Source organism: Trachemys scripta, chromosome 6 (genome assembly GCF_013100865.1).
Source record: "Trachemys scripta elegans isolate TJP31775 chromosome 6, CAS_Tse_1.0, whole genome shotgun sequence".
Lineage (NCBI taxonomy): Eukaryota > Metazoa > Chordata > Testudines > Emydidae > Trachemys > Trachemys scripta.
The window spans coordinates 43,018,138-43,045,478 of NC_048303.1; the positions used below are offsets into that span (position 1 = coordinate 43,018,138).

Here is a 27,341-nt window from a genome sequence, read left to right on the forward strand (position 1 = left end):
TGGGTGATGCTATGTAGTATCCAAATTAAAAAAAAAAAAAAAAAAAAAAAAAAAAACTCTGTTCACCTATTCACATGCCTCCCATCAATAAAGTTTGCACTAATGAATTGTAGCATTAGGCAAATTTACTTAATTTTTACATCCGACTGCAGTATTGACAAACTCTATATTTTACTTAGGTTAAAAAAGGTTGTTGTTTTTTCCTAAAATCTGGTAATGCAAATCAGATCACTGACATATGAGTGTTAAACAGGAACACAAATGATGACTTCCAAACGTAGTAAGTTATAAAAAGTGACTTAATTTACATTATATATCTTAATACAAATGAAGTAGTATGTAAAAGTGAAAAAGCTACATGACATAATTCTACAAATACAGCATATTATGCCCCATTAAGATCACATATTGGCCAAAATCGTAGAAAACAGTTTGCCTCAGTATATATTCCTATCAAATAACAATATTGCTATCTCACTGGTATCAGTTAGCAGTGAGATAAACTAACTGACTAGGTTATAATCTTATCAGGCTTCCTCAGTATTTGCAATAGCAGGAAAGTCCAATAGACAATATAAATTCTACTAAGCATAAGAAATTGACTTCCTCTGGTTTAAGAGGGTGCTCTTATTTACTCGCATTACTTTAATTGATCTTAATGGAGTTATGTCCAAAGGGACAGGGCCCTAAAGAAACAAGATACTTAAATTGTTTGTTTCTAGTATACAAAAATAGTATATTAAGATAAAAGTACAATAACCAAGTCATAAAAATAAAGCATCCTTCACTAAATTATCAAGAGTTAAATGCAGAAGTGATTAAAATAAAGGCACCATCCAACATTCCATAGGTATTAAAGCATTACAGAAGTTCTCTGCCATTTAGAGAATAAATACTGTTTTTTTAAACAGTATCTGAAACTCGGGATGGTGCTGCTTTTTCCATGCCATTCAATATTCACATGTGGAATTCACAGAGGTAAACAGTTGCCAGTTTTGAAATTAAAGTCTCAGTGTGGTTTTAGTTCAGATGCTTGCTTCATATGCACTTGTAAAAATAAGAGATTCACGTTATGCACAATAGGTTCACTGCTATATTAATAAATGTTCATTTTTCACGACAAGTGAAGATTTAGTAAGTTGTCTTAGTTGTGTTTGAACTGGAAGAATAAGAGTTGGATTTCTTAGGGTATCTACTTGATGAAAGAGAGACTTGCATCCTCTTCGCAGTTCGCACACTTCGGCAAAGGAAAGCATTTTTAAGGTTGTCTCTGAAGTCTTTTGAAACAAAATAATAGATGAATGGATCAATGCCACTGTTCAGAGTGGAAAGACACAACGCTGTTATATATGAGGCATACACGTGACTTCGGCCATAGTCCCTGATCAGAGAATAGTGCACTACAAGTAGAATATTACTAGGTATAAAACAGATAAGATATATGGATAGTACTGCAATAATGAGCTTGATTGCTCTTTTCCGTTTCTTTCCAATGTTTACATCTGTAATGGAGGCATTCAAAGTCTTAATCATTAGGATGTAGGCAACAGCCGTGAGAACAGCTGGGAATAAGAAGACTCCAATTGCTAGAGAAAGGAAATAATTAAACATGTCACGAGCCAATACACCCTGGGGCAACACGTCGTGACAAGTAGTGATATTAAGATTTGAAATATATGCAGTTTGATCAACAAGGTACAATGGAATGGTGCTCAAGAAAATCAGTATCCATATGGCAATTGAAACTCTTAGTGCCAGTTCAGACTTTTTTCTTGAGTGTAGTATGGGGTTCACTATGACCCAGTATCTTTGCACACTGAGACATGTCATAAAAAGAATGGAGCAGTACATATTTCCATAAAAAAATCCAACGAGTACTTTGCAAAGTCCTTCACCATAGATCCAGTTGTTGCCATTTATATGGTATGCAATCTTCAGAGGGAACCAGAAGACAAACAGAAGATCTGCTAGTGCCAGGTTAGCCATATAAATCACAGCTGGATGTTTCTTTTTTGTTCTGAAGAAAAAGACCCATAAAGCCATGGCATTGCTTGGTAAACCAATAAGAAACACAGTGATGTAGACTACAGGAAGGAAAACTGTAGTCAGTTTTCCAGTAAGGATTTTTGCAGCAAAGTCATCCACAGTATATGATTTTACAGAGGTATTTTTGGTTTCAACCTTTTGGCCAATAAAACTTCTTCCTTTTGTACGGTTGGACTGACTTCCCACTAAAGAGGAAGAAAGAGACAGATTAGTACAATGTCATTAAATAGATAATCCAATCTATTCTACACTATGAAGGGCATTAACAGAAAATAAAGTTAGCAACAATGCTTGAATCCAGTCATATTGTCCTTAGTTTTATCTCCCTCTCCTTTTAGCGTATTACCCTACAACGATGTAATTCCTTTATTACACCATGTTTAAATGTTCAATTATTCAATGTCCATGCACAAATTATCTTGGTTTTTTTTGGTGGAGGGTTAGATATTAGTAAATATTACTAATACCTAACCCTTTCAAGCCTACTTGAGTAAGTAGCTGAATCAAAGTAAACAAAGCTTGAGCCAATTGTACGTGAACAGAGGTGTGAACAGAGGCATGTCTACGTGAGGAAAATTAAAAACATAGCTATATCAACAGTTTTCCCCCATGCAGACAAGCCCCTAATTGCACTCAGTCTTCAGAGCAAGACAGGAAAGAAAACAAGAGTGTTAGTATTTGTAATACTGCTTGAAGATGGTCAAGCAGTAAGGGTGCTGCTAGCCTGAGACAGGGGAAACCTGAGTTCAATTCCCTACTCCATCACAAACTTCTTGTGTGAGTTACTTCCTCTCTCTATGCTTCAGTTCCCAATCTGTAAATACTTCCCGAAAGTGTTGTGAGGAGAACTACAATGAAGGGGGACTATACAGATACTTAAGTTAGAAACACAAATGTGAATATACCATTGCAAATCTCAGTTTACACAAGTGCAGCTTACCTAACACCACTGAACCATCCATATGAAAGTAAACTGCATTGCTGAAAGCCCTGCAGCATGACAACAGTGTAACTCTACCAGTATGCTTCCTTCATTTATACTGAGGCATTGTCTATACTAGGGAAGAGTTTGCTGGTAAAACTTATATTGGTTACAGCTCCTTTGCTGGTATAGCTTATGCCATTTCCCTGAACAAAATAAGCTAACTGAATAATTGAATCTACACAAAGGCATTTGCTAGCATAGCAATGTCAGCTAAGGGTGTAAAGAGAATCATACCCATTAATGTCAACTGACACTAGTTACAGCAAGTTTTACTGGTGCAACTATTTTGGTTCAAAAAGTCATTCGTTAACCAAAGTAGTTACACTGATATGTTTGTTGCTTATTCCCATATGGTACTGATAACTAACTGCATTCACAGAAATGAGGTTGTTCTGATTACACTATAGATATACTTAAGCAGTACTTTTTTTTTTTAAACCATTAGACAAGTCCCGAGTTACTTGACAGTGTACATTTAAGAGTCAATGAATCGTACCATAGTTCAGCAGTTTTCAAACAACAGTGCAAGGTGCATAGTTGTCAAGTCTGTCAATCAGTAACCAGTTGGATGCATTATAAAATTCCTATTATGTTGTACATGTCCAGAGCTTTAAAAACTGCTACCATATAACAGAAATTAGAAAAGTGTTCATGTTTCTCATGTCAGTTTTCTACATTACTTTAAACTCCATGTTTTCCAATCCAACCATTGAATATCTATTTCAGAAGTGTGGACCCAACACTAGTATACATCAGTGCTAACAGTATACATCACTGCTATCCATATATGTGGTAAACATTCAATAGTGAATGGATGAGGTACAGATTTATATTAGAGGAGATACAGCATTTAAAAAGATCCTCTATAAAAAAAAAAGCTAATGTTTTAGTAATTTGTTACTTTTTACTCAGACAAGTTAATAATCAAATATTCTGCATTTTATATTCAACATTCATTTTATGCAGAAACACAGAACCCAAATGTTAACTATCAAAGACAATTAAAAGTAATAGTAAAGGTCAGGGGAATAGTCATCAGTAGGCTCAGAATAGCTCAGTAGTTGTACATTACTTCTGAGGCCATTCAGCATCCAGAGAGAAACAGTGCATTTGCTTAAAGTAGTTGTCACACTGGAATAGGATGCTAATTGTATTTTCTACATATTTCACTATGCCTTTTGTATCTTAACTTTTCATAAAAATTGAGACTATCCCTCCTCCAAAAGACACACCAGATTTTCGCTGTGTAAAGTATTGAAGCACGCAAATGAAAATAATGAAACAAACTGTTTTTAAAACAGTTAAATTCTGGTTGTTATTAAAATAAAAAGTAGCAAAATGAAGGGCTCTGCTTACAAGAGACATAACTTTCTGATGTCAGTCATGTCAGAGACTCAACCTCAAGTGTTTTTTGTCTATTCCATTGATTTGTACCTGAGAATCTAATTAAGTTAAAAGTGAATCTGATCCAATTTATGATAAACCATTTAACTTTCAAAAGGCACAGTGAGTCCATACCAAGTTTAAATTGGCTAACGTTCATTTCAGAAATGATGTGTGAATGGGGAAGGGACATTTAGAGAAAATAGTTGATAACAATTGTGCATTATCCATGACTAATGGAGCTGGCCCATCCCTTGCCAGTGCTGTTGATTCATAGCTCCTCCTAGATCCCCAAATGCTGTGGCATCAGTGACCAGTAGTCCTTGGCTTCCATCCCCTTCCCTCCAAATAAAAACACAATTCTGTTTTGCAATACTTTCTCTCACGTTAAATTGCCACAGGGGTCCAAGTGCGTTACCTGCAGATTAGATAACTGCAGTGCACTCTGGTGTGTGGTGACCAGATGTCCCGATTTTATAGGGACAGTCCGGATAGTTAGGGCTTTTTTTTAAATATGGGCTCCTATTACCCCCCAGCCCCTGTCCCGATTTTTCACACTTGCTGTCTGGTCACCCTGAGCACAAAGACCACTCAAGCTACAGCTGGGGCAGATTGTGGCAGCTCGCTTGCATAGCGCATTATGTCCGAGTTTCAAAAACCGCATTGGCTTCCCATTTGCTGCTAAGTGCGATTTAAGGCGTTAATATTGATCTTCAAGTGTCTGGGACTTGACTTTAGATTGTGAGCAACCTGGGGGAAGAGATCGTCCCTTCTCTGCCCGGAAAGCACCTAACAGAGGAAATAGCCCCCGCGCCGCCCCCTGAGGGCCATCTTCCCTGCCTCCATCCCCCAATAACAGATCTGCAGGCCCGCTCAAGCGAATCACGCCGTACGTTTGACTGTCGGGGCCGCCGACCCCCGGGCAAGGGGCGTGGCCCGTGGCCGCAGTGGGGCGAGCCGTGGCTAGGATCCGCACCCGGGTGGTGCTAACGCCTGGTGGCGCCTATTTGGGGGGAGGGTCCCTGGGAGCGCCTCAGATCCCCGCGCCCACTGCCCCCCGGGGTCTCGGCTCCGTGTCCCGGCTGAGTCAGCCCAGCTCCGGGGAGGGGGGTGAATCTGGACCGATCGAGCCGAATTCCGGCTTCTCCCACCCTGCGCGGGGGGGGCGGTGCCAGACACCAGCAGCCCGGTCGCTGCGCTGCGCCCCGGCCACCTCCCCCACCCCTATGGCGGCGCGGCCCCGCTCCGCGCTGGCGGGGACGAGTCTCCCGGCCGCTCTCTTCTTACCTGAGGCGGACGCGGTCACAAGCGCCGCGCACAGGAGCAGCAGCTGCAGGCAGCGGCGCGCCCCCATCTCCGGCCGGGACGGGCTGCGGCTCAGACACTCCTCACGGCAAGGACCTGCCCGCTGCTATGGGCTCGCGCTCCTCCAGCCGCCAGTTTCGCTGATACCTGAGAGGGGGCGGGGTCGAGCTGCCGTCTGGCAGGTGCCTCGACCCCGCCCCCTCGAGGGCGGACGTTGGGTTTCGAACGCCGCGGTGGCACGTGACGTGAGTGAGTCACTGGCGGCGTGGAACTGGGCCGGGGGGGCTCAGGCCGGTTACCTGCGGGCCCAGGAGCGGGGGAGGGGCTGATCTGTGTCCCGCTTCCCAGGGCAGGTCCCTGGCGTGGTGCGCAGGGCCCCGCCGAGTCCCCGGAGCTAGGGCGGCAGCTTGTTTTTGCGGCGCTGGAGCTGCATCAGTCCCAGCCGCCGCCACGCGGAGCAGTAGCTGGTGTTTCGGCGCGGCTGGCACCGTTGCTAGGTATCACGTCTACACGAGGTGCCCCGCTGTGTGTTGGCTAACGCCAGTTACTAATCCCCCCACCCACCCCGGAAAAGCAGTGTGGTGTAAACAGGTGCTGGCTGCGCACCCAGGCAACACATGCCGCTCCAATAACAGGGTGAGTCACGGCCAGTCAGTGGGCGGGAGTCAGCACCAGGGTAATACCCTTGTCCCAGTACAGAAGCCTCAGTGGGGCAAAAGCCGCCCTTGTCTAGTGTGACCAAGGACCTCTTGGTGCCACCTGGCAGGGGGCCTGGGTTACAGAGGTCCCCTTGGTCTGGCATCTACTAGTCCACCAAAGAATGTTATGTGAGGTCTCCCATGAAAGCCTGTCCGCTGATCATAATCATTGTGAGATATATGTACGGGTAATACCTGAGAGGTTATGAAGATATAATACAAATTATATTCTCTTGGTCACTGGTCTCTAAAGTGGGGTGCGCAAGAGGATCCTCGGGGCTGCGTGGCAGGAGGAGCCCCTTTTTTTTTTTTTTTTTTTTGCGCCTTGTCAATTCAGGCAGGAGTCCGAGCGGCTTTCTTTTTTTTTTTTTGCTTTGGCAAAAATGGTAGAGCCAGTGCGGCAGGGGGTGCATGCTCAAAAATTTTTTACTGATAGGGGTGCGTGATCAAAAAAGTTTGGAGACCACTGCTCTAGTTCTGTGCGTTAAGGCAAGTCACCGAAAGGTGATCTGCATAACCTCATGCAGCAGTGAAAAGATGCATGTCTCACTCTGGGTGGTCATGTGCAAATTAAGTATTGTAGGGTACACAATCAACGCTCATTCACAATCTGAGCAAAATGCTAATCAATAGATTGCAGCGGTTGCAGGAAAAAATAAAAACAACAGGGATTATCCTGTTTAGGATTAAGACCTTAAGGATTCTGAGGGTATGTCTACACTATGAAATTAGGTCAAATTTATAGAAGTCGGTTGTTTAGAAATCGTTCTTATACAGTTGATTTTGAGTGTCCACACATAAAATGCTCTAAGTGCATTAAGTCGGCGGACTGCGTCCACAGTACCGAGGCTAGCATCAACTTCCGGAGCATTGCACTATGGGTAGCTATCCCACAGTTTCCGCAGTCTCCGCCGCCCATTGGAATTCTGGGTTGAGATCCCAATGCCTGATGAGGCAAAAACAGTGTTGCAGGGGATTCTGAGTACATGTCGTCGCCCCTCCCCCACCCCCCATGACAGCAACGGCAGACAATCGTTTCGCGCCTTTTTTCCTGGGTTATCTGTGCAGACGACATATCACGGCAAGCATGGAGCCCGCTCAGCTCAGCTCACCGTCACCATATGTCATCTGGGTGCCAGCAAACGTGGTACTGCGTTGCTACACAGCAGCAGCTAACTGCCTTTTGGCAGTAGACGGTGCAGTATGATTGGTAGCCGTCATCGGCTATCTGGGTGCTGGCAGACGTGGGACTGCATTGCTATACAGCAGCAGCTCCTTGCCTTTTGGCAGTAGATGGTGTATCACGACTGGTATCCATCGTTGTTGTACTCCTCAGTGAGTTTGGTCAGAGGCGCCTGGGCAGACATGTTTTGTCTCCTGGACACTCAGTCCTGCTGGCAGTCCTATTGCACCGTCTTGAGGATGATGGCTAGTAGTCGTAATGCAGCATCTTCTGCCAAGCACCCAGAAGATGCCGATGACTGTCAGTCATGCTGCACCGTCTGCTGCCAGCCTAAGATGTAAAAGATAAATGGACCAGATTTGTTCTATGTTCATTTGCTTCCCCCTCCCTCCGTGAAATCAATGGCCTGCTAAACCTAAGGTTTTGAGTTCAATCATTGGGGGGGCCATTCTGTGTGACAGTTGTTTGTGTTTCTCCCTGATGCACAGCTTCCTTTGTTGATTTTAATTCCCTGTAAGCCATGTTGTCAGTCGCCCCTCCGTCAGACAATAGTTTCGTGGCTTTTTTGAGCCCAGACGCTATAGCACTGGGATCATGGAGCCCGCTCAGATCACCGCGGCAATTATGAGCACGCAGATTATTCTGGAGTATATACAGAGACAGAACCTGCCAAGGCAAAACCAGGCGAAGAGGCGACTGCAGCGCGACGACGAGATTGATGAAGAAATTGACATGGACATATACCTCTCACAAAGTACGGGCCCCAGCAGTGTGCAAATCATGGTGTTAATGGGGCAGGTTCATGCTGTGGAATGCCGATTCTGGGCCTGGGAAACAAGCACAGACTGGTGGGACCACATCGTGTTGTAGGTGTGGGATGATTCCCAGTGGCTGCGAAACTTTTGCATGCGTAAGGGCACTTTCATGGAACTTTGTGACTTGCTTTCCCCTGCCCTGAAGCACCAGAATACCAGGATGAGAGCAGCCCTCACAGTTGAGAAGCGAGTGGCGATAGCCCTGTGAAGCTTGCAACGCCAAACAGCTACCGGTCAGTCGGGAATCAATTTAGAGGGGGCAAATATACTGTGGGGGCTGCTCTGATCCAAGTAGCCAACAAAATCAAAGAGCTGCTGATATCATGGGTAGTGACTCTGGGAAACGTGCAGGTCCTAGTGGATGGCTTTGCTGCAATGGGATTCTCTAACTGTGATGGGGCGATAGACGGAACTCATATCCCTGTCTTGTCACCAGAGCACCAAGCCAGCGAGTACATAAACCGACAAGGGTACTTTTCAATGCTGCTGCAAACCCTGGTGGATCACAAGGGACGTTTCACTAACATCAACGTGGGATGGCCGGGAAAGGTACACGATGCTCGCATCTTCAGGAACTCTGGTCTGTTTCAAAAGCTGGAGGAAGGGACTTTCTTCCCGGATCAGAAAATAACCGTTGGGATGTTGAAATGCCTATAGTTATCCTTGGGAACCCAGCCTACCCCTTAATGCCATGGCTCATGAAGCCGTACACAGGCAACATGAACAGTAGTCAGGACCTGTTCAACTATAGGCTGAGCAAGTGCAGAATGGTGGTAGAATGTGCATTTGGACACTTAAAAGCGCGCTGGCGCAGTTTACTGACTCGGATAGACCTCAGCGAAACCAATATCCCCATTGTTATTGCTGCTTGCTGTGCGCTCCACAATATCTGTGAGAGTAAGGGGGAGACATTTATGGCGGGGTGGGAGGTTGAGGCAAATTGCCTGGCCGCTGATTACATGCAGCAAGACACCAGGGCAGTTAGAAGAGTACAGCAGGGTGCGGTGCGCATCAGAGAAGCTTTGAAAACCAGTTTTGCGACTGTCCAGGCTACGGTGTGAAACTTCTGTTTGTTTCTCCTTGATGAAAGCTCTCCCTCCCCCCGGTTCCCTCTACTTCCCTGTAAGCTAACCACCCTCCCCTCCCCCCTTCGAGCACCACTTGCAGCGGCAATAAAGTCATTGTTACTTCACATTCATGCATTCTTTATTAATTCATCACACAACGAGAGGGATAACTGCCAAGGTAGCCCGGGAGAGGTGGGAGAGGAGGGAAGCGCCGGGTGAGGTGTGGGAGGAGGGAAGGACAAGGACACACTGCACTTTAAAACTTTAACACTTATTGAAGGCCAGCCTTCTGATGCTTGGGCAATCCTCGGGGGGTGGAGTGACTGGGTGGCCGGAGGCCCCACACTGCGTTCTTGGGTGTCTGGGTGAGGAGGCTGCAGAACTTGGGGAGGAGGGCTGTTGGTTACACAGGGGCTGTAGCAGCAGTCTCTGCTCCTGCTGCATTTCCTGCAGCTCAACCATACGCTGGAGCATATCAGTTTGATGCTCCAGCAGCCGGAGCATCGACTCTTGCCTTCTGTCAGTCAGTAATCTGACGCCACCTATCCTCTTCAGCCCGCCACTTGCTCTCTTCAGCCCACGATTGCGCCCACCACCTCTCCTCTCATTCATATTGTGCTTTTTTGCACTCTGACATTGTCTGCCTCCACGCATTCTGCTGTGCTTTGTCAGCGTGGGAGGACATCTGGAGCTCTGAGAACATATCATCCCGATTCCACCGTTTTCTCCTTCTAATCTTCACTAGCCTCTAAGAAGGAGAAACATTTGCAGCTGGTGGAGGAAAAGGGAGAGGTGGTTAAAAAGACACATTTTAGAGAACAATGGGTACACTCTTATACGTTAAATTTTGCTGTTCACATTACACAGCACATGTGCTTTTGTTACAAGGTCGCATTTTTCCTCTTATATTGAGGGCCTGAAGGTTTGGTGTGAGAGATCATTCACGCAGTGCCAGGCAACAGAATTCGGCTTGCAGACAGCCATGGTAAGCCACAATCTTTTGGCTTTTTTAACCTTCATAACACACACAAACCCAACTAACCCCTCTCCCCCGACACCCAATTCTCTGGAATGATCACTTCACCCCTCCCCCCCACCGCATGGCTAACAGCGGGGAATATTTCTGTTCAGCCGAGCAGGAACGGGCACCTCTGAATGTCCCCTTAATAAAATCACCCCATTTCAACCAGGTGACCGTGAATGATATCACTCTCCTGAGGACAACAAAGAGAGATAAGGAATGGATGTTGTCTGCATGCCAGCAAACACCGGGACCATACACTGCCATGCTTTGTTATGCAATGATTCCAGACTACCTGCTACTGGCCTGATATGGTAAAGTGTCCTACCATGGTGGATGGGATAAGGCAGCTCTCCCCAGAAAGCTTTTGCAAAGGCTTTGGGAGTACATGAAGGAGAGCTTTCTGGAGATGTCTCTGGAGGATTTCCGCTCCATCCCCATACACGTTAACAGACTTTTCCAGTAGCTGTACTGGCCATGATTGCCAGGGCAAATTAATCGTTAAACACGCTTGCTTTTAAACTATGTATAATATTTACAAAGGTACACTCACCAGAGGTCCCTTGTGTGCCCTCAGGGTCTGGGAGCACGCCTTGGGTGAGTTCAGGGGTTACTGGTTCCAGGTCCAGGGTGATAAACATATCCTGGCTGTTGGGGAAACCGGTTTCTCCGCTTTCTGCTGTGAACTATCTTCATTGTCTTCATCATCATCCTTCCTCGTCCCCCAAACCCGCTTCCATGTTGCGTGATTCTCCATTGATGGAGTCAAAGCACAGGGTTGGGGTAGTGGTGGCTGCACCCCCTAGCATGGCATGCAGCTCCGCGTAGAAGCGGCATGTCTGCGGCTCTGCCCCTGACCTTCCGTTTGCCTCTCTGGCTTTGTGGTAGGCTTGCCTTAGCTCCTTAATTTTCACGCGGCACTTCTGTGCATCTGTTATGGCCTCTGTCCTTCATGCCCTTTGAGACTTTTTCTAATGTTTTGGCATTTCGTTTACTGCAACAGAGTTCAGCTAGCACTGATTCATCTCCCCATATGGCGAGCAGATCCTGGTACCTCCCGTTCGGTCCATGCTGGAGCTCTTTTGCGATCCTGGGACTTTATCATGGTTACCTGTGCTGATGAGCTCTGCATGGTCACCTGTGCTCTCCACACTGGGCAAACAGGAAATGAAATTCAAAAGTTCGTGGGGCTTTTCCTGTCTACCTGGTCAGTGCATCTGAGTTGAGAGTGCTGTCCAGAACGGTCACAATGAAGCACTGTGGGATAGCTCCCGGAGGCCAATAACGTCGAATTCCATCCACACTACCCCAAATCTGACCCGCAAAGGCCGATTTCAGCACTAATCCCCTCGTCGGAGGTGAAGTAAAGAAATCGGTTTAAAGGGCCCTTTAAGTAGAAAAAAAGGGCTTCGTCGTGTGGACGTGTCCAGACTTAATTCGATTTAACACTGCTAAATTCAACCTAAACTCGTAGTGTAGACCAGGCCATAAACTATATCTGGGGTGCAGATAAACCCCGTTATTCCTTCAGTTTGTGAGTACAGGTTGCCAGCAGGCTTAGGAGAAAGGATGTCAGCCAAACTGATTGAAAACACTGGGGAAATGACTCGGGGTGAGCTATCTGATTGTAGATGGGGAATGCCTTGCGAGTAAGTTTAGGCTCTCTAGAAAGCATGTTATAATTTTATTTCATATGTAACCATTTGTTTCCAGTATTCTCATTTTTTAATAAACTTATTCTTGTTTTCACTATATAAACATTGTATGTTAAGTAAAGTGGGGATCCTGAGTTGAATCTTACAAACTGGTGTGTGTAGTATTCCTTTGGGAGTAGCAAATTTGATTGTTCTGTGAAGGTTCAAAGACCTGGGTATTCCAGAGGGATGCTCGGTGGACCTAGGGTTGATGTGTGCCTATTGCTAACTTGTACAAAGAGAGCAAAGTCTGCGGAGACCTAGAAGATATTGCTTGTGTTTCCAGAAGCTGGTGGTTTCATGGAGCTGATCCACAGCAGGCTCAGATAAGACTCACAGGTGCCTCACACCCCTGGAAAACATCACACTCAACAAAATCAGTGACCACTCTTGAAAATTTTGGCCTTGTTGACTTGTTCAAGAGCGTATTAGCAGTTCATACATCCCAGTCCCGTGCTTAGGCCGGGTCCACACTAACCCCCCATTTCGAACTAAGGTACGCAAATTCAGCTATTACGTTATTAACGTAGCTGAATTCGAAGTACCTTAGTTCAAACTTACCGCGGGTCCAGACGTGGCAGGCAGGCTCCCCCGTCGATGCCGTGTACTCCTCTTGCCGAGCTGGAGTACTGGCGTCGATGGCGAGCACTTTCGGGATCAATTTATCGCATCTAGACAAGACGCGATAAATCGATCCCAGAAGATCGATTGCTTACCGCCAGACCCGGAGGTAAGTGTAGACCTACCCTAGGTCCATTAGGCAATGCTGCTTTGATTTGGTGCGCTGCTTTAGTATGGTGCTAGATTAAATGCATAATACACAATATAGTATAGCATTGCATTTGAGATTTTACATACACAAAAATCAGAAAATCCCAACCACAGTAGACATTAATTTAAAAAATTACATTAATTACCATGGCTTTTTATAAGAAAAAATGAGTTTGAGTGTATATTCAAATAGCTTTTGAATGTGTGAGATCACACTCAAGTAAACAGTGATTTATTTGAGTAATTGTATATTTGGACACTGGAATAAAATACATAGTGCAGTCATTTGAATGTAGTCACCTGGTTCCACAGTAAACCAACTAATCCTGGGGACAGTAATACTAGTGTGGAAAGGGCCTCTGTGACCCCTCTGTGGTCATGTTCACTGAGCCACTTGAGCCATAAGGTGCTCCTGCTTCCACTCATAAAATGTTACTTTGTGTTTGTCTTGTGCTTGGTTTTTTTTTTTTTTTTGGTCTTAGTTATGCTTTAGGGTTGAGAAATGTGTCTTTATCTATGATTGTTAAGCACTGTATGTATTTATGGCACTATATCAATGATTTATTAATTCAGTAACAAATAGGTATTTTCCCCGATTGGCTAGCCTCTAATCTAATAGGCACCATCAACTACTTGTTGTAAGTATTTCACTCCTGTAAGTACTAATTCAAGGATAAATATAATGGAGGGGAACAGTGACATAAAACATAGTGCCTAGATATAAACTTAAAGGACTATATAATATTACACAAATGTATGTTAAAAGAACATTATTAAGGTTGCAAACTCAAGCACACAAAATTTAGGAAATCCCAGAATGAAGGTTGCTTATGCAACCTTAATTTAGCCCCTTTGTGTGTATGCATTATGATACAGTCTTTAATTATAAGATCAACTATTTTGTCAACCGGTCCCCTGCCTCATTAAGTGGACAGAATGGTCAGTGTTCACTTAATGAGCAGCTATTCAATATTTTGTTTTATCTTCACTATTAAATGTGTGGTCTTAGATCTTATTTATTGCAAACTATTCAAACCCTGCTTTGAAGACAGAATTGTAATTTCTTCATGAGCTTTTCTCTGGTGCTTTTCGCTATAGTATCTGAGTGCTTCACAAATATTAATTCATTTATTTTCCAAAATCCTCTGAGATGGGGGGGTCCCCATGTTACAGAGAGGGAACTGATGCACAAAGAGATTAAGGTCAAAAGTACCCACTAATTTTGGATGCCCAATATAAGACACCTAGGACATTATTTTTCAGGGTACATAGCATTATAAACAAGATCTTGAGATCCAATTTTGTGTTTAGTCTACTTTAGCATCACTTTTTGCTACTAATGGGGGCTGGAAGGGGGCCACATGGAGGCAGTGCACACGCTCCCCATGGCCTTTCATAATGGTCAGTTTTGGCTCAGTATATACACATATAACCTTCCTGAAATGCAAGCTGAGAAGCAACCCTGTTAATAATAACTTTCTGTTAATGGAAACATTCTTCCTAGAAATGATACCATCCAATTAACTATAACGTTAATTGGTCCAGATATTGGCAACCACCGGCGCCAACTTTTTTCTGCACCGGTGGGTGCTTGCGCTCTCAGCCCCGCCCCCACCCCAACTCCACCCCTACCCCAAATTCCCTGCCCTAACTCCACCCCTCCCTGCCCCTGTTGGACCTCTCTCCAAATCCCCGTCCCAGCCCCACCTCCTCCCCCAAGTGCGCTGCGTTCCCCCTCCCTCCCAGGCTTGCCGCGCGAAACAGCTGTTTCGCGGTGCAAGCGCTGGAAGGGAAGGGAAAGAAGCAGGATGTGGCACGCTCAGGGGAGGAGACGGGGCGGAGGTGAGCTTGGGTGGGTCAGGGAGATGCCGGTAGGTGCAGAGCACCCACCAATTTTTCCCTGTGGGTGCTCCAGCCCTGGAGCACCCATGGAGTTGGCACCTATGTTGGTAACAGGCATGTTGGCTATTGACTTTTTTTTGTGGAAAGCCTGATCCATGGAGAGGTTTCTAGGGCTGCAGCCAGGGATGAAAGTACCAGGACATGCTGAGCCATGGGCCCAGGGTTGGCTGTGGCAGGGCAGCAATGGGAAGAGGAGCTGCTGTTCAGGTGCCAGGGCTTTCCACATGGGGTGGAGGTGCTGTGGGACTGCACCATACCTCTCAAATGGTAACCAATATACTTATTAATCGTTAAAGAATCTGGCTACAGTGTTCACCGGCAGGTCCCACTGCTTCCTTGCTTGCCAGCAGCCCAGAAAACCTGCCTGTGGCTATGGCTTTCCACAGGGAGCAGGGGTGCTGGGACTGGGCTCCCAAGTTTGGCAAATATATAATAATATACTTATTAATCATTAAAGAATCTGGCGGGGTGTATCCTGCCCTGGCACCAGGAGCCCAGGTTTGGCATATCCCAGCACCCCTGCTTCCTGTGGAATGCCATGGCCATAGGCAGGTTTTCTGGGCTGCTGGCAAGCAAGGAAGCAGTGGGACCTGCCAAACTTGGGAGCCCAGTGCCAGGGAAGGACACAGCCCAGAGAGCTCAGGGAGAGGTACCCTGCAGCCCTAGTGCTTTTTGACTTGGCCTCAGCCCTGCAAACCTTCCTGCATCCAGTAGGGTGGCCACTCATACATTCTCGGAATATCAGACATCTATGTACTTTTGGGTACAGCGTGGGCCTGCCCCCACCAGCACAACCTTACCCCCCTGTTATGGGAAAAGGGGAAATCGGAGGGATATAAAAGACCCCTGCTAAAGGTAGTGTTCTGGTTCCCTGAGTTAGGGTCTATCACCTATGGATGCAGCAACAATGACACTTTACTAGAATTAAAGGTGAGCCAATAGAGCAGGGGTGGGCAAACCTTTTGGGCCAAGGGCCACATCTGGGTGGGGAAATTGTATGGAGGGCAGGGGTTTGGGGTGCGGGAGGAACTGTAGGGTGTGGGAGAGGATGCGGTGTGCAGGAAGGGGCTCAGGGCAAGAGATTGGGGCAGAGGAGAGTTGTGAGGTGTATGGGGGGCTCAGAGCAGGGGGTTGGGATGTGCAGGGTGCAGCAGGGGGCTCAGGGCAGGAGGGGTGCAGGGTGTATGAGGGGGCTTAGAGCAGAAAGTTGGGGGGCTGAGTGCAGGAGGGCTTCGGGCTCCGGGCTGGCAGCGGTGCGCATTGGGGTCAGGGCAGGCTCCCTGCCTGCCCTGTCCCCGGCCCCACGCCGCTCCAGGAAGCGCTGCGGCCCCTGGGGAAGAGGGGGCAGAGGGCTCCGTGTGTGCTGCCCTTGCTGCGCCTCCAGGTACCTTCCCTCAAGCTCCCATTGGCTGCGATTCCCTGTTCCCGGCCAATGGGAGCTGCGGGGGGCGGTGCCTGGAGGCAAGAGCACCTCCCGGAGCCGTGGTGCCGGCCACTTCTGGAGATGGCGTGGGGCCCGTGGCGCCATGGGGGGCAGTCCTGCGGGCCAGATCCAAAGCCCTGAGGGGCCGGATTCAGCCCGCGGGCCGTAGTTTGCCTACCCCTCCAAAAGAGGGTTTATTAACATAACACTGGTAGATAAACAAGGATAAAGCAACAATAATAATTCGGTGGTTTGAGAAACAGTGGGCTTGAAGTCCAGGCCCCACTAATCCCCAGTACAGGCTATGGACTAACAACAAGATTAATACTTTACAGATGATATGACAATCAGAACAAAGAAGGCAGCCGCATCCGTCCACTCTGCCACAGCTGCTGAGGAGGAGGATCCGGACCTTCAGCTGTGTGATGAATGAAAACAGGAGGAACTCGGATCAGCTGGAATGATCTTTCAGGTAAGTTGGCTCTCACGTAAGCGCTGGTGATGCTGGACTTGTCTCTCGAAGACCGCGCAAACACAGCTGACAAGAGCTGCCTCGGGCGGACAGCACTCAGTGACTGGCACGCGGGGTTTATATACCCAGCGGTATCTAGGCAGATTAGCCAGGTCACGTGCTCAGTCTTTTCCCAACACAATTGAAAAGAGCACCAAAACGTTTAACAAGAAGGAACTCCAATATGGTTCCCAAACAACAACATATACAGATTCAAAATGGTGATGACAGAAAATTTTTCAAAATGACAGCAAATAACCATAGAACCTTACACCCCCACTAGCATGACCTCATATACATAATGTGAGTGAGGTCATGCCGCACGGGGGGCACCATCTACAAGAGAGTCCTACCCATCTGTGACCGGGGACTAAGTGGGGAGCCATCTGTGGTCACTCAATTAGGGTGAACTGCAAAAAATGGAGCAGACAATCCCCAAAAAGCTGGTGGATATTCTAATACTTAGATTTACCAAGCCAGTATAAAACAACTTCTTTATTACCTTACTGGTTATTCAGAAGTCCAAACAACAATAGTTCCCTTAAAGTGATCCAGCCTCAGGCCTACATCCAGGTACCTAAGTTAAATATGGTGATTTCTGAAAATCTTGTTTCATCATATAAAGGAAAAGGTTCTACCAATCCTAAAGGATCAGACACATTACCGCCCAGGCTATTGAATGTTTCAGAGCTTACCAAAATACATGCTATAGCCAATTCTTATTAACTAAATAGAGAGTATGGTTAAAAGATCAATATACATACAGACATGAGTTCAGTTCTTAAAATTCAGATCCATAGCAGAGATGGTGAGCTTTGTAGTTGCAAAGAGTTCTTTTAGAAATAGTTCATAGGTTATAGTTCAGTGTCCAGATATCATATTCAGGGTGTACCAGCATAACTGGGACCTCAGTCTTGTGACTCAAACTTCCTTTGATGAAGCCTAAGCAGATCTGAGATGACAGAATCGGGACCCAAGGATCTTTTGTACAATTTCATGTCTTTTGACAAGTTGGAGTTCAAAAGGTAATTAGCATGACTTTGAAGGAGGTCCATCACCATTACTTAGCTATAGAATTAACATAAGGCCATTTACTTGTTCCTCCACCATTCACAGTACATTTCAAAGAGAGATGAATACCAAGATATCCCGTGTTTACAGTTCATTTAAATGCTAGGATGTTCTTTTGACCTCTGAATTATCAGAATACAGCATAGACAGGGACTGTTGATTACATCCTCGACCCTACTCGTACATATGTAAATACACAAAACCACAAACATTATCTCCCTACATGTCTTATGAGGGTTATTTATTTTGCATGTTTAACCCTTTCTAGCCATGCGTCACACCCCCAACGTGAGGCTGGTGTGGAAGGGCAAAATTAGAGCTCCTGGATATACCTTAAGGACCTTCCAGCATTGTTATAAGCTGTGTTTACATTGAATTCTTTGTAAGGCCAAATTATTGATGCATGCTTTGGCTGAAGTTAAAAACTTAGTTAATACTGTATTTTCTGGCGTATAAGACTACTTTTTAACCCAGGAAAATCTTCTCAAAAGTCGGGGGTCGTCTTATACGCCGGGTGTCGTCTTATAGGGCGGGTGCTGAAACTTCCGAGCCGGACTGGAGAAACTGCGGTCGCCGCATATGGTGGGGGGACCTCAAAAACGGCCGCGGCCGCATCCCCGCCCGATGACGAGGTGAGGGGGCGCCTCACCGGGAAGGTGTAAGTGAAGGGCGGAGCAAGCTGCAGGCGTCCGGGACGCCCGGGGTATGGAAAAAGAGATAGAGCGGCGCTGTGCCCAGAAAAACACGCCTCTTTCACCTGTCTAGCCCGCCCTTGTATCCTATTACCGTACCTCCTTCTCTGCCTCTCAGATCTCGCTCCTGAGGACTGCAGTGAAGCGGCGCAGGCGCGCATGTGCGAGATCTGAGAGGCAGAGAAGGAGGTAATAGGATACAAGGGCGGGCCAGACGGGTGAAAGAGGCGTGTTTGCGCTACCGCTCTGATAGTCTTGGAGACAGGGAGGGCTGGGCAGGCAGGGAGAGCTGACCAATCCAAGCAGGCTTTGTATACAACAACCAGCCAATCGCCGGTAAGGTACATCGCTTGCCGTGATTGGCTGGTTGTTGTATACTGGTACCACATACTGTACAGCACCAGTATCTGTACCTGTTCATACAGTATAGCACCAGTACATACAGTACAGTATACAAATGTCCAACAGTCAAAACCCCATCATGGCTCCACCAGCAAGAAGAAAGAAATATGAAGCCAGTTTCAAACTTAAAGTTGTAAACTTTGCCATGGAACATAATAACTGCGCTGCTGCAAGACAATATGGAGTAACAGAAAAGATGGTTCGGGTCTGGAAAGCAAATGAAAAAGCATTAAAGAGTATGCCAAGGGGTAAGTGTGCATTAAGAAGAGGCACTCCACATTGGCCAGAACTCGAAAAACATGTAGCAGACATGGTGAATGAGCATCGCCAAAACGGTTATGTAGTGACACGAAATAAAATACATTTGTTTGCACTTCAGTGGGCCAAATTTAACCCAGATCACAGCAACAGATTTAAGGCCACTGTATCCTGGTGTACTAGATTCATGGGAAGGCATAATATGGTACTGAGGCAAAAGATGAAAATTGCCCCAAAATTACCTGCAGATCTTGATAGCAAAGTAAATAGTTTCCATCGATACGTAATACAACAGCGCACTAAACATGGCTATGCGTTAAGTAGTATTGGAAATATGGATGAAACTCCAATGAATTTTGATATGGTTGGAAATAAAACTGTCCATCAAAAAGGTGAAAAAACAATTTTAATTAAAACAACAGGACATGAGAAGTCCAGTTTTACAGTGGTACTAGGATGCACAGCTGATGGCGCCATACTGAGACCAATGATTATTTTTAAAAGAAAAACAATGCCGAAATTCAAGTTCCCTGTTGGTTGTTTTGTACATGTGAATGAAAAAGGCTGGATGGATGAAGAAGGGGTAAAGCTATGGCTTGATAATGTATGGAGCAGGCGACCAGGTGGACTTATTCAAAAATGTAGTCTACTGGTGTGGGATATGTTCAGGGCTCATTTAACTCCCAGCACCAAGCAAATGCTTGCAAGACTAAACACAGATGCGGCAGTTATTCCTGCAGGATTGACATCGTTGGTACAGCCACTGGATGTGTGCCTAAACAAGCCATTTAAAGATCGCATTCAAGAACAGTGGAATGAATGGATGGTTAGCGGCGAAAAGTCATTCACAAAAGGAGGAAACATGCGTGCTCCACAGTTGGATGTTTTGTGCAAGTTTGTCATAAAAGCCTGGAATGATATTGATGCAGAAACAGTAATCAAGTCTTTCAAGAAGTGTGGCATATCAAATTCATTAGATGGTATGGAGGACGACTACTTGTGGCAAGATAAAGAGGAAGCCGAAGCTGAGACCACACCATCTGATACGGAATTCGATCCATACGATGACTGCCTTACAAATGTATCACAAGATGTCATTGATGTACTTATGATATCAGATGATGAACAGGAGGATTTTGAAGGCTTTTAAAGGGAAACTGTCACGCCAGCAAAACCTGTAAAAATACCGTAGCTTGCAGTTATGATGGGCGTTGCTAACTCGCCAGGGACTTGCCCGGCACTTGCTCTCTCTCTCTTGTTTGTTATCTTCCTCCTATCATCATCAGTTCCAGTTTGGTTGACAGCTTAGAAAACAAACAGCATGGCAGCTCCCATGGGTTTATTGTCTTATCCTTCCTTTCAGCTTTAGAGTGAATTAGGAAAAGTTTAATCCACTTGCACTGTTTTATGTTTACATGTTTGATGACAAACAGCCTTATGTTTATAAGTGACAGTTTTCCTGCTAAGTACCTGCATGTCATAAGCATTTGAATTAAAATTACCATATTGAAATCAAATCTGATGTTTTTTAAATTTTTTTTTGGTGTGCATTGGAAGAGGGGTAGTCTTATACGGCGAGTATATCCCAAACTCTATATTTTAACTGGAAAAGTTGGGGGTCGTCTTATACGCCCAGTCGTCTTATACGCCGGAAAATACGGTACTTTGTGAAACACTTCAGTGATTCCAGGCTTTGGTCTATGTGTTAACTTAACATAGCCATTAATGTTCTTCAGAGAGCACTTACTTTGGCATTCAGCCATGAAGGCTGGGAGGTGTACCATTTCCCCTTTTGCACAGCAGTTCAAGCTCGTAGTGGTTTTTCTGCTGTGGAAAGTTGTAGAAATGTGACTATGCATTAGCTGTGAAACCTTAACATTATTAGGCTTTTTAACACAAAGTGTGTTCTTGTTCAACCAAACAGCATAATCATAAGGATTTCTATTATGTTCCACTCTTAACATGTTCAAGGGCTTTTCCAAAAGACCATGCACATTGTACATTTTTACAGTTTTTGGTATCAGCAACAAGTTAGTTACAATCATTAGCAATAACATTAACATCAGATTTATTACAGATAGCAGGTTTGCAGGGCTGCAACCCAGGATTGAAGTGCTGGATGTGTCGAGCATCAGCTACAGGCAGGTTTGCAATGCTGCATACGTGCTTATTTCCCTGGCCGCAGCCCTGCAAACCTGTCTTTTGCTTGTTGTCAGCTGCTGTTTAATGACAACTTTGGCTGTCGACTGAGGGGTTGCTAATAAGCAAATCTACTGTATGTTTGTGCTCGTGCTGTGTATTATGGACATTGGAAATAATTTCCACAATACTGAAGGAAATCTCAACCAAGATATGGATATTTTGACCACTTACTTCCACCAATGGAGACTAATTCTCAATGTAACCAAGACAGCAGCAATTTTCCATCTAAAGAATTGTCTTGCTACTCAGTCCATGTAGAAGGATGGTTACTGTCATTCAGGGCCATCCTTAGGCATACGTAGCATACGCGTCTGCATAGGGCACCTGAAAATTTGGGGCACCACTAGGTCTCAGTGTCCACCCTTCCGGCTCTTCCTATCTCTGTTCTGACCCTTCCTGCAGGCTTCTGCAGCTGGCTGCTGCAGCCTGGTGACTCTTATTCCAGAGGAGATCTAGTAAATTAAAAGTGAAAAAGCCTGCCAGCCCTATTAGCACAACGTTGAAACTGTTAAAGAGTCCTTCAACTTTATTCTGACAGAGTGGAACATCAGTAATAAAAGAGTCAAACACACGAAGGCCTTGGCTACACTGGCACTGTACAGCGCTGCAACTTGCTGCGCTCGGGGGTGTGAAAACGCCCCCTCCAGCGCAGTGAGTGCAGCGCCAGTGTAATCAGCACCTGCAGCACTGCACGCTCACTTGCAGCGCTGCAAGCTATTCCCCTCGGAGAGGTGGAGTACTTGCTGTACTGCGAGAGAGCTCTCGCAGCACTGGTGGCGCGACTACACTCGCTCTTCATAGTGCTGCCGTGGCAGTGCTGTGAATTCTGAAGTGTAGCTAAGGCCTAAGGAAATTCAGGAGTCCATCACTGCACCTGCCTCCTTGTCACATGATCATAGGTCCTGGTCAAGACTCAATAAGCTACTCCAGGGGTAGGCAACCTATGGCACTGCGTGCCAAAGGCGGCACGCGAGCTGATTTTCAGGCACTGACACTGCCCGGGTCCTGGCCACCAGTCTGGGAGGGCTCTGCATTTTAATTTAATTTTAAATGAAGCTTCTTAAACATTTTAAAAATCTTATTTACTTTACATACAATAGTTTAGTTCTATATTATAGACTTATAGAAAGAGACTTTCTACAAACATTAAAATGTATTACTGACACACAAAATCTTAAATTAGAGTGAATAAATGAAGACTCGGCACACCACTTCTGAAAGGTTGCCGACCCCTGATTACTCTCTGGCTTGTCCAGCAACACTGTGCACCAACTTGGCCTGGTTTCCTCCCCACGTTGTGGCTGTGGAGCTGTGCTGCTAATAGCAATTCATATGGTGGAGGGCGATTTGCAATGCCTAGCAGTCCTTGATACAGAGGCTTACCTTTGGTTATGGAACCTGGACATTGAACTCTGATGTCTGTATACTAGAGGAGGAGGAGCATTATATAGCACTTTGTATGTTTGTAGCACAGCTCTCATTGACTTCAGTTGCAGCTGAGAGCACTCAGCACTGCTGCAAATCAGATCCCAGGGTCTCAAGTCAGGATCCCAGAAAATAAGGAACAAAAATTAGTGACCACCCGTGAAAAGTTTGTTTTAAGTAATTTGTTTAGCATCACACAGGGACTCTGGCAGAGGCAAGGGTAGAATCATTTAACCTCCTTAACCAAGAGACCATCCCCTGCCTCATTTACTATACACCTTCTAACTTCTGCAACAAATGAAGCGAGGGATCTTACTGCTAAGAGTCTTCTTTACTACACAATCTTGATTTATGCCCAGAACAGCTCCATCCTTTGCACTAAATTAGGTGGGGGTCCTGTGGAAAAAATAATTTGTGTTCATGTAATTAAAGACTGTATCATAATGCATATCCAAGGAGGGTCAATGAAGGTTGCATGGGCAGACACCTTCTGGCTCCCACAAGCAGGGCCGGCTCCAGGGTTTTGGCCGCCCCAAGCAGCCCAAAAAAAAAAAAAAAAGCCGCGATCGCGATCTGCGGTGGCAATTCGGCGGGAGGTCCTTCGCTCCCAGACGGAGTGAGGGACCATCCGCCGAATTGCGCCGAATACCTGGACGTGCCGCCCCTCTCCAGAGCGGCCGCCCCAAGCACCTGCTTGAGAAGCTGGTGCCTGGAGCCGGCCCTGCCCACAAATAATATCTGTCCCTAGATCAGTCCTAAATCAGTCCATTTAAAGCTTGCTAACCGTTATAGAAAATCTCCATTCTCAGTAGGGTAATGTTAGCTGTTGTTCTATATTTCAGGTTTTAGTTTCTGATCAGCTGCTTCTGTTTAATTTAGTTATTTAACTTTTTCTCCATAAATAAGAGTACTATAACAATTGGCGGGCTGACACAAAACTTCATCTGGTATAATATTTGTTAGGAGATATTATCATTTTATACCCTACACAGTTTAGTTCCTGGATCATCATTAAAATTAGTTTAATGGAAAGAGCACCTGATCTTGCTCCCATTGAAATCATTGACGTTTTTTCCTACTGACTTCAGTGGGAGCAGCATAAAGCTTCCATTATTCAGAATTCCATTCATTCAGTGACTCATGATAAAAATATCCTAACAAGCCTAGACTCAGCCTTGTCTGCTGTTTATCAAGCAGTTAAGCAAGGTATTTGGAGAAAAAGGTTGAGGATTACTAAGTAAACACAAAGAATTAGTACCCTAATCCACTCTTTATTTGTGGAAAATCCATCATGACAATAAGCATAGAACTGGTAATTCAGGCACAATTACAATGAACGAAAGTGACAGAGAAAGAATGAATGGGTGACTTATTAAATGTAGGTTCTTTATTACAGACCAGTGGTTTCCAACCTTTTTGCATTACTGAGGCATATAGGATAAAATCCTTAGTGTGTATGGAAGAGCCACACTGCAGTGTACAAAGTCATTGTGGGGAGCTTTATGTGTGTATTTGTCATTTGCACTACAACACTATTTTTATATATATTTTTAAACGCATATTTTAAAAAGAAGAAAAGATAGGTGACAAGTGAAAACAAACATAGAATTAAGCAGTGGAAAGATGAGCACTATCTCCTACCCCTCTCTTTTCTGTTACTGAGTCCTGTGTTATGTCATCATTCAAGAACATTTGTGAGATGAAAATTTTAAAATCTTGGGCTTTAGAAAAAAAAAGAGATGATGAAATTCCCAGAGCTGAATTTGGTCAGGCGTCTCAAATGGAGGATCCATATAATTCAGAGAAAGTCATTTTAACAAATAGCACTCAATCTCATATTTTAATAATGTTTATAGAGTCATTACTGTTTCCTAGCAATACTGAAAAGCGACAACAGGAGAAAGGCTCATGCACATTCAACTAAGCACAAAGTGTACTTTATACGCTGAAAGAGAACTTTTGTCCCATTTGATAGGAGAAATGGAGGAGAAACAGACATTTGCCGTGCCATAGAAAGCCATATTCTAGTCCCCAAAAGCCATCAATTAGGAAGATAATTGTTAGCTTGTGGATCTTTTGAAAATTCCTACTTTGGAAAGCTATGGTAAGTACAGGGATGAGCAACTGTGATCATAAAGACTTTGTCAGTTCTGGTGGTCTGTGTTTTAAAAAGGTAATCCCTTAACCTAAGAGGATGTGAAGATGAGAGAATGGCCAAGAGTACCTTCCACAAGGTATGTCTTTCGGGTGTACTGATAAAAATGTGATGCTGGACCACAAAAACATTTTGTATATAATTTGCTATCCAAAAATGTTCTATTTGAATAATCAAATCCATTCCAAACCCAGTTTCCCCCTTCCTGACTCCTAATCTGATACGTCTACTCTCCTCCCATCTTTTCCCCCCTACCCCCTTGGTTCCCAGTCTCCTTGCCCAACCAATCCATTTTCCTGCAGCTCCTCATCTAATCTCAGTCTCCCCTGACTCACTGGCATCTAATTCTACCCCCTATTCCTTCCCTGACTTCCAGTCCTAGTATCCTCCAGCAAGTTCTAGTGTCCTTGCCAAGACAGTCCCAGTTTCTCCTAGTTACCAGTTCTAACTTCCCTTTCCTGTCACCTGCAAAACTCTCACGCCCTAGTCTCCTCCCCCATAGGGTTACCAGATAGCAACTGTGAAAAAACGAGATGAAGGGTGGGGGGTAATAGGCACCTATATAAGAAAAAGTCCCCAAAAACAGGATTGTCCCTTTAAAAATGGGACGGATAGTCACCCTACTCCCCCAAGGCGCCTTGTCTCAGTTTACTCCTCCTGTCCTCCCGCCAGTTTGGCTCTTGTTATCTCTGCATTTGAACCAGACAGCTGCCTGGGTGCCAGCGGTCGGTTCACTGAGAACACATGGGAAACAGTCTCCTTGCACTTAGTTCAGGTGCCCAGACCTGGCATAACCTGCAGTAGCCCAAAGCTCAGCATCAGGGTGCAGCATGCCCTGTGCAGATGAAATCTTCAGGAAGCATAGTTGTGATGTTCTAAAACGCCTCTGTTGAACGTGTGCAAACTGATTTGTTTAAAGGCTTACAGTTTGGGCAGATTTTCACAAGGATGGCAAAAGGCACTGCACATCCTTGACACAAAAGCAACGTCACAGCCAAATTTCAACAGAGCTTTTCAAAGAAAAGGTTACCAGAATAGTTAATTAGGCCTGGTTTACACTAACAGTTAGGTTGACATAAGCGGCATTAGGTCGATTTTATAATGTATGTGTCTACACTACCAAGTCCCTTCCGCCAACCTAAGTGACCTGTAAAGTCGACCTTCTGTACTCCACCTCCGTGAGAGGCATAGCGCTTGATTTGACATCCACAGGTCGACATGGGATAGTGTAGACGCTGCGTTGTGTAATTCGAATGAATTGGCTTTCAGTAGATGTCCCACAGTGTTCTGCTGTGATCACTCTGGATAGCACTTTCAACTCCACTGCAAGTCAGCCAGGTGTACATAAGAAACAGCCGCTCTACTGTTAAAGCCCCAGGAATGTTTGAATTTTCACTTCCTGTTTGATCAGCATGGAGAGCTCGTCAGCATGGAGTACATTTTTTTTTTTTTTTCATCAGTAGGGAGACAAGGCCACAAACCTGCTCCAGCATGGAGTACACAGGAGGTACTGGATCTGATTGCTGAGTGGGAAGAAGAGTCTGTGCAGGCAGAGCTCTGATCCAGCAGAAGAAACACTGACATCAATGCCAGAATCGCGCAGAGCATGGGGGAGAAGGGCTACACCAGGGAAAATAAAGGAGCTTTGGTAAGAGTACCAGAAGATAAGGGAGGCAAACAGTCATTCTGGTTCTGCCCCAGAGACATGCCGCTTTTATGAAATGCTGCATGCGATTCTCAGCGGTGACCCCACCACTAACCCAAAATGCTCCATGGATACCTCCCAGGAGCCCCAGGCAACCTTGAGCAACAAGGAGGAGGACATTGTTGAAGTGGAGGGGGAGGAGAATGCGAGGCAGGCAAGAGGATGATCCATTCTCCCTGACAGCCAAGAACTGCTTTTAACCCTGGAGCCCATTCCCTCTCAGAACCAGTTGATGGCGGAGCGTGATGCCGGGGGCAGCACCTCTGGTGAGTACACATTTCCAATCAAACTGTAGGGGTTACATGCTATTATTTTTAATGTTTAATCTGAACAAAAAAGTAGGTATAGTGGGTGGCTATGCAGAGGGTGCTCTCCAAAAAAGATTGTTTATGTGCACGGGGATGGCCCTGGAATCCTCCATGGAGATTTCTAGGAAGCGCTCCTGGAGGTACTCTGCAGTCCTTTGCAGAAGGTTTCTGGGAAGGGCTGCCTTTTTTCGTCCACCACGATAAGACACTTTCCCACGCCACTTCAGTATTAACTCTTCTGGCATGATTGAGGCTCACAGCAGTGCAGCATAAGGATCAGGTTTGTACCCAGACACTTGCAGCATCTGCTCCCTTGCTG

General features: G+C 45.4%; 1 protein-coding gene and 1 long non-coding RNA gene across 2 annotated transcripts; one reads left to right on the top strand and one right to left on the bottom strand.

The window, feature by feature from the left end:
* Nucleotides 1-281: 281 nt before the first annotated feature.
* F2RL1 (F2R like trypsin receptor 1) lies at nt 282-5,903 on the bottom strand. The gene is made up of 2 exons (XM_034774653.1): nt 5,702-5,903; nt 282-2,231 (listed from the first exon to the last, which is right to left on the bottom strand). Exons 1-2 carry the CDS (start codon nt 5,766-5,768, stop codon nt 1,132-1,134), a joined length of 1,167 nt encoding a protein of 388 aa, XP_034630544.1. The 5' UTR covers nt 5,769-5,903; the 3' UTR covers nt 282-1,131.
* Nucleotides 5,897-26,442, top strand: LOC117879453. The gene is made up of 3 exons (XR_004646270.1): nt 5,897-5,964; nt 16,629-16,765; nt 24,830-26,442. It is a non-coding gene; the product is annotated as an uncharacterized LOC117879453 (long non-coding RNA).
* Nucleotides 26,443-27,341: the final 899 nt, after the last annotated feature.

Excerpts from the sequence above, each read along its gene's own strand:
- F2RL1 (XM_034774653.1), bottom strand. The coding sequence starts at position 5,768 with ATGGGGGCGCGCCGCTGCCTGCAGCTGCTGCTCCTGTGCGCGGCGCTT. Across the intron at positions 2,232-5,701 it reads TGTGACCGCGTCCGCCTCAG|TGGGAAGTCAGTCCAACCGT; the intron begins GTAAGAAGAGAG and ends CTTCCTCTTTAG.